Raw genomic sequence first — 12,113 nt, forward strand, 5'->3', positions numbered from 1 at the left:
AACCAAAAAAAGCAAAAACAAAAACAAAATTACCAATTTTTGTCAATCAGAGATGCCAAGATATTCTTGAGGAAGTCACACACTTCAAAACCAATAAAAATTAAAAGCTCAGAAGACATAGAAAGGCTGCCGCAGCGAAAAAAAAGTCTCCTAATTAGTTCAAAAAGAAGACCACAATAAAAATGAATGTGAACTTCCAAGACAGATGCAATAACACCAGACCATACCAGCAATTTCACTTTGATCAGACCTTTCAGATCATTCATTTGACCTCCCAAACATCAGCCTACTTCCAACTCAGCAATCAAAATCAATACTAATAATAAAAAACAAATACATATATCTAACCGGTGTCATCCTCAGATAATCCCATTAAAAGCTTCGAGGATGCATTACATCTCAACTGAGATCAACAAAAAGGAAAAAAAAATATTCCATGATACCATACCTCCGAGGAGTCCAAAGACTCATCGAAGGAGGGCACCTACTCTACAATTCTCTGTCTCCACCTCAATCCACCAACTACAACGCACCGCCCGCCACTACCACCACTAGCATTTTCACAGACAATCACAAACATCCATGCCAACGGCGGGTTTCGAATCCACAGCCTTGGTTCGAATCCCGCAATTACGCGATACGCTAACCACTCAACATATAATATTTTGGTTAGCATATTCGCTCACATATAATTAAAATGTTTTAATTAAAATTTAAAAGATATTAGAATATTTTTGAGCGTATCCGCTCAAAAATCAACTTATGATACGAATAATACGATTTATTAAAGAAAATGAAATATTTGTAGAAATACAGTCTTTTTTTTTTTTTTTTTTTTTTCCTCCAAGGAATCCAAACTTATCTCCAGATGGTTCAGAAGTTCCGGAGAAATGGCCACGTTATACTACTCAAGACAAAGAATATTTGGTTATTGATAGTACAGCCACAGTAGGTCGTGGTTATAGGGAGAGGAAATGTGTTTACTGGAAAGATTACATCCCTTCTTTGCTAAAAACGATAAGTGAGTAAATCATTTTGCAATTTCTTTAACAATATCTTCCAAGTAAGAGCGCTTGTCATATTGCATCTTAAATTCTTTCACAGTCGTAACTGAGCATTATTTGGGGTAGGGGAAGAGATGCTGATAATTCCTTCGTTACCTTAGCGTACTCATATAGAAGTACACTAAGGAAACAGCGCATCGTGTCAAACATTCACTCCATAGTAACCTTAGTTTTTATTACAATCGTGTTTAGCTGTGCCCTGCTGGGTTCTAATATGAAAAACTATCCAGGAAGATGAATTATTAATAAAATAAATGGGAAATATGGTATCAAACATTCGCATGTTTTCTGTTTTGTAAATGTTTTTTTTTTTTTTTTTCATGAAGCATTTACAAAGCCCTTCGGAGGGTTATATAAATTTTCTTAGGTTCTATCAGACCCTTTGTAGGGCGCTATTAAGCTCTCTTGTTCCAATACAGCGGAATTTCCCAGCAGGATAGATATGTCTATGGGGAAAAAAAAGAAAACAAAAAGAAAGAAATAAAGAAATCTTGCTATGTTTTGTATATTTGTATTTAAAAATGCTTTATATGTTTTCTTTTCAAAATTTGTAAGTCTGAAATCCAATTATTTTTTCTTACAGATTCCTCTGACACTTGTGAGAAGAAGCAATAATAAAATAATACAACGCCATCCAATCAAAGAGCAGTATACGGTAAATACTGGGCATGTAGGTAACAAATTTCACGCTAAATGTTTGTAATCAGTAACCAATCTACTACAGTAGGAATATTTCTTCAAAAGATGGAAAAGTGCTCTTATCAACGCCTTCCCCCCAAAATTTCTCTTTTGGTTTGTTTCGCTCCAGGCATTGCTCATCCACCATCTGATTAGTTTCTACAACTTGGAAACTCTACCGCGGGTATTGAGCAGCGTTTAATATTCTTAAACAGCCTTTAAATTAATTCTGTTCAACAGAAACAGTACAATTGATTTATTCCACTCCTTCTTGCAGGCTTCAGTGTCCCGTCTAGAAGTTTCCATGCTTACTTCTCAACTAAATTTGCATCTATTATTTTGCCAATTTCTCCGAAGCCTATTAAAATACCAGAAAGATCTTCTAGACGACTTTTTTCGCTGGTTTTCAGAAACAATAATCTGAAGTTGAAGACTATGTTAAAAATATTCAAATTGGTCTTTAAGGAAATAGTATTCTGTTCGAATTATTTCTTGAAAACGTATAATGTCATTGGTTGTTATCTTTAATCCCCTTGGTTTTGAAGTTACTGGGGTTCAGTAACTCCACAGTTCTATTTCTCGGGGATATCAGTATCAAAGTCCACATATGATTCTGGTTATATTCCACAATGTTTGGTTTTAAGACACTTTTCATCTTCTTTCATATTTATACTTGATCTTTTCAGTTTTTAATATTAATTAAGGGAGTGTCGAAACCCAAAGTTATCCAATAAGTCAAGATTGGAACAGTAATTTTTAATCTTGTGTACGAATAAATTGTACAATATAAATTTGTAATAGATTATATTTTTAGAAGAATAGTAAAATGGCGCACATTTATTAGGATTGTATCATCATGTAACACCTATATATATTCAACCATTAAATTATACTTGAACTGCTTTAATTTAGAAACATTTTTATTTACATACATAAAGAACTAGAAAAGATCACGGATGAAATATGCTGATGTGCAAGACAGAAAAACTTGGTAATTACAAGAACAGAACTCGTAAAATTGAATTATTTTGTTAGTGTACTACGACACAAGTATTCTGTCACAATCTCCTTATTACAAGAATAGCATAAGAGTTACATTAATCAAAACAACTCTTGCCATTTTTCAACAATTATATGTTACAATATTATATAAAGCATTAAATATTATGCTTTCAATTTCCGTGTATATCAAAATTGGTTAAACGCGCCGTCTGGTTTAAATTATTCAGTCAAAGTGTAAAAATAAACGTAACAAATATATAAAAAATTCATAGAAACGTAGTTGTTCGTTTGTTCAAAACTAGCGAATGACGCCATACAACGAAGAATAGGTTTTTTTTATTTATTTTTAGATAATAAAAGAAATGTTTAATTTTTAAAATAGGAGAATTGGAAATTTCTACCAACAAGTAAGTCGATTAAACGAAAACGCCAACGAGTAAGTTTTAAGCTAACTGTTGTTTTATAACTCCTGATAAAGATAAAAATTCAGTGCACAAAGTTACTATACACAAAAGGATATAAATATACTGTATTTGCATGTTATTGTTTTGCATTCACTTCTGACAAACCAACAGCAAAATAAATAAATAACATAAAAATAAAAGAATACAGCAGATTAGTTGTAATTTTCTTTCTCTATAAATTGCTATGGTTTCAATGTATCTATGAAAATTAAAATCTACACTTAACAAGAATTCAAGTTTAGTATCTCCCCCCCCACTTTAGTAGTTAACTGAAGACTATATGTCTGTAAATGGTAATTGAATATTTCATTATTCTAGAAACGAATTTCTTCCTAAAACTCGAACAATATCAATTTAATTATAAATGAAATATCAAATTTGTTGATGATTTCGAAAAAAAAAAAAATAAACGTAAAGGTTAATGATGTTTGAAGAACTTTATCAAAATATTTGAGGTTTTCTTAGAATCTAATTGGAATTTTTGAAAGGAAGCTTCATTGCACAACGTTGTGATGTGCAATGTAGATGTTAATTCTGGCATCGGTAGATGGCTGCTAAATATTCCGAGTAAATGAAAGAAGTTAATAATAAAGATTAACTAATTAATTAATTAACTCTGAAGATTGTCTACCAGAAGTGTAACATTGTCTATCATTAAGTTTAAAGTAAAGCCTTTATATTAAAGTATTTCGCAAGGTTGAGCATCGAGTCACCCAGTCAGTGTAAAATGACCTACTAGGAAGTCAATCTATGAACAATATGATTTTGGAATTTATTGCTGACCTGGTGGACCAAGAGATTATCCGTTATTTAACCAACAGGCTGTGGGTTCGGATTCCCTTGTGGGCATGGAATTTCTGATTGTCATTAGGTAGGAAGTGAATTTCATCGTCTGGGTGAAACCACGGGATCCGTTTATTGGAGATCTGAAGAAGATTGAAGAATTTCAATGTTTGGCCTCGAGAGAAGGGTTTCTTAGAATATGTAAAAAATAAATAAAAATACAAAAACGTTTACAACATTTGTAAGCATGGTATACTCTGCTTCTAAGTTATATTACCACCAAGGATTTATCTCTAATTTCAAGGTCTGTTACCTAACCTGAAATATATTTTGTCAGCTTATAAAAAGGTTGACTGAAAGAAACAAAGTCAGAGACTTCAAGAAACTGTTAAGGAAAAAAAAATCAAGAAACCATCGTAATTATTTGGATAGTTGACCTGTGACAACATCAGGTTAATGTGTTTGAATTGTTGCGGCCTCTGGAAAATTATTCCAATTTGTAGTGAAAGACACTGTCATGTGATCCATAGCCAGATGATGATGATGATGGCAGGTTTTTCCGTTCTCACTCAATTCCCATTCCGCTGTGATTTGCTTTGTCATTCTTCCCTTTTTCCGCCAACATGCACATACCGAATAGTTTCTGGCAAGTCATTTTAAGTACCACTACACTACAATAGAACGGTGCCTGTGTAGATCTATGGGGATGATGTTAACTTCCATAGCTGTAGATTGTCCGAAAAAAAAAAAACAAACAAACAAAAAAGACCATTTTAGGTTTGGTTGTAGTCGCTGACTGGAGGAAGTAATTTAAGGCCATTCTCGGGCTGAGTCCTGCCTTAGTTGATCTATGGTATTGAAAAGCTGGGTTTGCCTTTCTGTAACTCAGATTTTTTTTACCATTTTAGGTTTGGTTGTAGTCGCTGACTGGAGGAAGTAATTTAAGGCCATTCTCGGGCTGAGTCCTGCCTTAGTTGATCTATGGTATTGAAAAGCTGGGTTTGCCTTTCTGTAACTCAGATTTTTTTTTCCACAGCCCAAAAATCGAAGAACTATTTCAGACATGGTATATATCTATCAAAGTTTGCGGAGACGCGATGGCTACATTTGTTATCCATAATCCCTCCTCTGAATGTGTTGATTCATTGACAGGTTCGAGCTCACTATCATTGAAAGCTGAAGGGTGGAGACTGACTGTCCACACCATTCAGCCACAATACTGTGTAAAGAAGCTTCTCTGAATCCCTTTGGGAATAAAATGCTTAATTTATTGATGTTATTATTTACACTACCCACACAATTCATGTTTTATGATAATGCAGTCAACTCTTTTATGAACGTAGGTTTTATCTTTATGTATTGAGCATGTTTGTAATTCAAGAGATTCTAGAATAAAGGAATTTGTATACTTCTTTAGGATATTCTAGTCACAGATTAAACAGACTTTCATGACATTAGAAAACACTGCATAATCACTAACATAGAAACCGACAAACATCATATTTAAAACCTGAAACTGTAATAAAAAAGTCCAGCATGGTAGTGGTAGAAGAAGAAAATGATGCAATACATTCTTTCCTGATCATATCAAGTGACCGAGAAACTGCAACTTCTTAGTTGAGTGCTACATGTCTAGTCATGTACAACATAGTATCGCTTACTTTTTGCATAATTCTGTATACACACACACACCAGGACCGGTCCAAGGGTATCTGATGCCCCTAGGTAAAGAAAATTTAGGTGCTCCTGTAATTCTCTCTCTCTCTCTATATATATATATTGTCATACTCACACAAGCACACGTACACCTACACATGTGGATATTTATAAAATTAATATCATTTCCCGCTCATCTTGGCACAGATGCCGGAAGTAGGAGTAATCTCAAAACTTGAGGTCAAGTATACAAAGAGCAGGGGAGTGGAAGAAATAGAGAAAGGCGAAAATGATGTAGGATCATCAGCAAGCACCAGGACAGCTTGACGTATTTCAGCTTTTTATTATTAATCAAGGTTTTGCTAATTTGTTTAGAAATGTTGTAATTTTTTGCCGAACTATGTAGCAACATCTGGCGCCCCAAAGTCTTAACGCCCCTAGACGATTGCCGAGGTTCGCCTAATGATAAAACCGGCCCTAACACACACACACACACACACACACACGTGTGTGTGTGTGTGTGTGTGTGTGTGTGTGTGTGTGTGTGTGTGTGTGTGTGTGCGTGCGTGTGTGTGTCAGGGCCGTTTCATATTTCTATTTCAATTCTTTGTGGGTGGGTGGGTGTATCGGTGCCATCGGGATAGAATTTGTTACATTTCAAACATTGAACATGAAATACTGTGCTGATTATTGTCTTAGACGTAGTTTTATATGTGGTTTCAATTGAAAAATTTATATGTGGTTTCAAATTTTAATTTTTCAAGTTAAAATTCTATTTCCATCTAGTCATGATTACCCTTCCCTTAGAATGTCTTCGGTTGTAAACAGAATGCAGGATGAAGGTTCATTGCTAATAATTTCTGCACTGCTTTGATGTATTCTAAGCCGTGGGTTTTCAAAGAATTTTTCACGATTTGTTAAAAAAACAGTGGAATTTCGGCTGTGCTTTGAGACTTTAGGTCTGATTTGTAGGATAAACTTGCTGGGTGTTGTAATAACATAGTCGACTGAAATGACGGGGCGAGAACACTGTAGTACACGTGATTACTGAACCTCGTCGTTCAGTAATCACGTGTTTATGATCTGTTAACGGAAACATTAAATCTCAAATTACCATTTGTGAGATAACTTCGAATTTTATCGTAACATGTTCAAAGAAATGTTATCTTCCTCTTAGGAACGTTGCTCCTCAGTCATTTTGCTTTTAGATAATATTCATTTTTCTTAGAAAGAGATAAATCTATTACGTAATACAGATTATAAATACTGTATTCTGAAGTGGCGACATTCTTACGTCATCTATATACAGGAGCGCCACCTACCAAGTGTTATTATTATTATTATTATTTTATTAATATTAGGGAGAATTTTCAAACTGGAAGTCTTGCCGGTTACTCGATAATATCAATGCAATCTGTCCGATTAGTAAAATTTTACTTATTGAGCAGTCGTATCTTCTCTCCCTTGTCTTCACTCTCACTTTTTGTGCCTTTCTAAATACAATAGAATGAAAATCAGATGTCGTTTCTAGAAAACAGAAAAGAACTTCCTCAAATTAATCCAGATAAATAATTTCGATACGTACCAACAAATGAAGCTTAAATTTAAATGCAGATAAAGAGTTCATAGCAATTTTGCAAACTACATTCACTTTTGTTACGTAATCCTACTTCGGATTTCAATTAGTCGACCTTTCCAAAATGTCAATTCACGATTCTTTTTGCCACAAAGATAGCTCAAAATGCTTTTTTTAAAAAACAAAAAACATAAGGTAGAAATTAAGTAATAAGGAATCACTTGTTTTTATTCTTTGCTGTCTTAAAGTTTCTTTCTCCCATATTGTGTGTTTCTATCGTTCTCAGAATTCATCAAACTACTCAGAGATTTGTGTATTTATCAAGGAGAGATCTGTTGACGTCAGAGTCTTCCAAATTGAGATTATTCTCCCTTATTAGGAACTTTAAATTCGCGAGAGTCGATATAGTTCAATTCCATCCCTTTGAATTAGTCTAGGTAGAAGAAATATCAAATCATAGGAGAAAGGTTCTATTTACAAAAGAAAACAAAAACAAAAACGGATTTCTAACACTAAAGCTCCAGCAAAAAGAATACAGATTACATGGAAGCCAGCTGCACACTTATTTGCATTCTCCTTTGAAGCACGAAATGAGGCTACAAGATTTTATAAATATGGAATGTTAAAAAAGAATGATACAGGTGAAATATATTCAGATAGTACTTCCGCTATTCGACCAATCAACTGCCGGTTCGAATAGCACTGCAAACATGGATGTTTGTGAATGTCTATAGTGAAACACGAATTTCCGGTGAGAGAACAGACAACTTACTCTGATTTGAAGTGGCTTCAAAAGTTCCAAGTTTAAGCGCTAGGGCTGGGTGGGTTGAAATTCTTAAGCGACTGAGATTACAGGGCCAGTGTATTATGTATGTTAATTGTGTGTTTTGGTTGAGTTTCCAAAAGATAAAATCCTCTTTCCACTGTATCAGACTAGAGCAGGAATTTCGGAACTGTCCACTTTGGACCAGCTTCCGTAAGTCCACGTTTAAATGTAATAAGCCGTTTCTCGTGCGATTTTTTGAAATCCTTGGTTGTAATATCCGGAATGATGAATACTAGTTAATAGTATGCAATAATTTTAATGCAATGCTCTTCAAAACTTCTACAATATATTATGGCTGTTTTATACCACAGGCCCTTGACTTTTTCAGCACAACTGTCACACATCATGCACACCAGCAATGATCTAAGGAAAAATATATGGAATCGATTGGCCAGTACAGAGACTCAACTCAATAGAGACACCTTGAGAATGAATTGGAATGTATGGCGAAAGCCATACATTCCAATTCTATAGAAATAAAAAGCTCGGAAGATATAAACAGGTTGCCAGAGTGAAACAAAAGACTCTAACTTAGTTCAATAAGAAGATCTCAACACAACAAAAATGAATGTGAACCATCAGATAGATGTAATTACACCAGAATACATCAGTAATTGTACTTTCGAATCTCTTGATGCAAGGAAACAAAACACAGAGCAAGCGAGAGGTCTCTCAATCTTGCATATTAATATCAGAAGCATCCGAAAACATTGGTTATTATTACAGGCTTATCTGAGGAATTACACTGATATTATTGATATATTAATTCTTACAGAAGTATCCATAACTAATGACGAAGCGACTGATTTCCAAATTGCAGGCTTCCAACAAAATCGATCATGCTGCCAAACAAGAAGAGGGGGTGGAGTACTAATATTTATGAAACAAAAATTAATAGCAAAAGAAATGGCCTATCAGGTTGAGCATGCTGAAACCCTCTGCCTCGAAATCATTAACACCACGAATACACAACATTCCATTATACTAAATGCTATTTAAAGGCCACCAAACCTAAACATGGTAAAATTCTTACACGAACGCAATTGCTGGCTTTCAAGCCAAGAAATATGCTCAACCGAACACCTAATGATAATTGGCGACATAAACATAAATATTGCAAATGAAAACCAGAACAGTACTGTACAATACCTAGACACACTATCCATGTACAATCTAATACCAACAATAACATCATGTACTAGAGAAGAAATATTCTGAAATATTATCACTGCCTCCTGTCTAGACCATATAAACGTCCGAGCATCACCAAATAGTTACACTGCATCAGCCATAAAGTGCAAGGTAGCAGACCATTACTTCATCGCTCTAAACCTGCACACCAAGACAAAACCCATGCAATGTCCCACAGAAGAAAAACGACAGAAAACAATAATAGATGAAGAAATAGTCAACTACGAAATAAGAAAAACAGACTGGGAACACCTGGCATCAGATTCAGCAGATATCTTACAACAACATTAATCTCACACTGGAGGAAATATATACTACAAAGAAAGTCCGAATTCGATCAAAAACACAAAATCCTTGGATAACACAAAACTTAATCCTAGAAATACACAGAAAGGACGCTTTATGGAAAGAATTAAAGCGAAATCCAAATAACACAACTTTAAAAAAAAACTGAATATACGATAACAAGGAATCGCCTTACAACACAAATCAGAAATGCAAAAAGAAGCTACTACAGAGAAAAACTAACTTCCGCACAAAACAACATGAAACAAACCTGGCATCTGATTAATGAGATGCTAGAATCTGTTCCCAACACCACTGCCTCCGAAACCATAAAACACAGCTTCATGAAAGACGCAAAACCTATTCAACAACTAGCAAATGACTTTAACCAATACTTTGCAGACTCCATCCAAGAACTTCACAGAAATATTCCCCCAATCACAAAACGAGACCCTCCACTTGGACCGCGATCAAAACAGACATTATGGTTCCCAACCATAAAAGAAGCAGAACTTCTCTCAGCAATACATCAAATCAAACCAAACAAAGGCCCAGGAATAGATGGTATCAGACCTAAAGATAAAAAGCAACATGCAACTAGTTTAAGTCCAATCCTACTAAAACTAATAAATAAAATATTTAAAACAGGACAGATACCAAGTATGCTAAAGACCGCCATAATTACACCCATATACAAACAAGGAAAAAGAAATTTAATCAGCAATTACAGACCCATAGCAACATTACCAATTATCAATCAAATTATGGAGCGGATCATACTGAAGAAACTCACCCCATACACTGAGATCTTTAATATTATCGCCAAAACACAATATGGTTTTCAGAAAAATAAGGGAACAACATCTCTCTTGGAAGACTTTACACCCGTAATTAATACCGCCTTAGACAAAAACAAAATAGCCATGGTAGTCTTTATAGATCTAACCAAAGCATTCGATACACTTACACATCAAACCTTGTTAGAAAAGCTGAGGCATGTTGGAATAGACGGGCCTCTTCACAGGTGGTTTACAAACTACCTCCAAAATAGAAAGCATATCACACGTATCGGATCAAACCGAAGCAGAGAGCTACCAGTAACCTGTGGAGTGCCACAGGGAGCTGTACTCTCCCCAACTCTATTCAACATTTACACTCACGATATTAATCAGTTACCATTCAAAGGTAAGATATTCCAGTACGCAGACGATACAGCAATAATATCCATCCATAATAACGCAAGCATAGCCCAAACAAATATGCAACATGATATAAATCTGATCATAGACTGGCTCACGAAAAACTCCATACACCTGAACTCAGAAAAGACAAAATTAATGATATTCAGAAATCCACTGATTCGAACAGTTGATAACAAATATATAACTATCCAACATCCACTTTCCAACACAAAAAACACACAGAACAGCAAAACCACTACAATCACTCAGGTTGAAACAATACGATACCTTGGAATTTACCTCGATGCAGATATGAACTGGAATAGCCATATAAAACATCTACACAACAAACTCCAAACAATAAGTGGCAAACTCTACAGATTAAAAGACATAGTTCCCATATGCCTAAAAACACTAATATACAAAGCACTATGCCAAAATATACTAAGATACGCTACAACAACGTATGCTTTCTGTGCACCCTACAAATTAAATAGATTAACGTCTCTACAGTACAAAATGACAAAACTGATCTTTTGGGAACAAAGAGAAAATCACGACCTTATAAACATTGCAATGTCAGAACACAAAATACTGACAGCAAAACATTTATGTCACTATGCAGCCTTGCTAAAACATTATTTCGATGCCAACTACAGGACAGTTAGAAATACATACCGTATAACAAGACCTCAGACTACTAATTATATCACATATAAATACAATAATCACTACGGAAAGGCCACGCGAAACTTCTACATCCCAGACATGATAAACAAACTACCTTTTGAATACAGAAACCTTACAAACTACAATAGCCTGAAAAGAGCTCTAAGGACATACTACGAACAAGAAACACGCAATCAAAATACCATACAAACTAAATGAAACACAATATATTCGCTCAGGCTTCCAGTTCAGCGACGCATCAGTACATTCCAATTTATTGTGTGTGGGGGGCGGGGGTGGGTGGGCGCACGTGTGTGAGCGTGCGTGCATGTGCGTGTGAGTGCGCGCGCGCGAATTTCTCAATCATAGATTCCGTAGCATCCTAACACAGCAAAAAAAAAAAACAATACATAATAACCAACTGGTGTCATCCTCAGATAAGCTTACATTTAAGCTTCGAGGATGAAAGGAAAAAAAAATTAGTTCTGATCTAAGATGTATCATATGTAACCAAATGCATGTAATGTACGTATCACAAGAAAACCAATGTACATATTGTAAATATCACATGTAAACAAATGTAATTAATGTATCATATGTAAACAAATGAATGTAATGTATATAATAACTGTAACAAATGTATGCAATGTAAAAAAAAAAAAAAAAAATTATTTTAAAAGTAAATCATGAGTTTACACCGTATGTTTGTGAAAATAAGGACACATAATATTCAGATTG

The 12,113-nt window shown here is 34.8% G+C and overlaps 2 protein-coding genes across 4 annotated transcripts in view; one reads left to right on the top strand and one right to left on the bottom strand.

Annotated features, from left to right (window-relative positions):
- The window catches only part of LOC150093318 (uncharacterized), a 31,767-nt gene extending 28,944 nt beyond the window's left edge, over positions 1-2,823 (top strand). Inside the window, exons 6-7 of the mRNA XM_090413337.1 lie at positions 849-1,021; positions 1,648-2,823. Of these exons, the coding sequence (XP_090269463.1) occupies positions 849-1,021; positions 1,648-1,679 (205 nt within the window). The 3' untranslated portion in view covers positions 1,680-2,823. The remainder of the gene's footprint in view (positions 1-848; positions 1,022-1,647) is intronic.
- LOC150093317 (acetylcholinesterase-like) overlaps positions 1-12,113 on the bottom strand; it is an 84,779-nt gene that overhangs the window by 59,447 nt on the left and 13,219 nt on the right. The window lies entirely within an intron of this gene.

This window comes from Typopeltis vanoorti, chromosome 24 (genome assembly GCF_054136105.1).
Source record: "Typopeltis vanoorti isolate ZY-2024b chromosome 24, IOZ_Tvanoo_1.0, whole genome shotgun sequence".
Classification (NCBI taxonomy): Eukaryota; Metazoa; Arthropoda; class Arachnida; order Uropygi; family Thelyphonidae; genus Typopeltis; species Typopeltis vanoorti.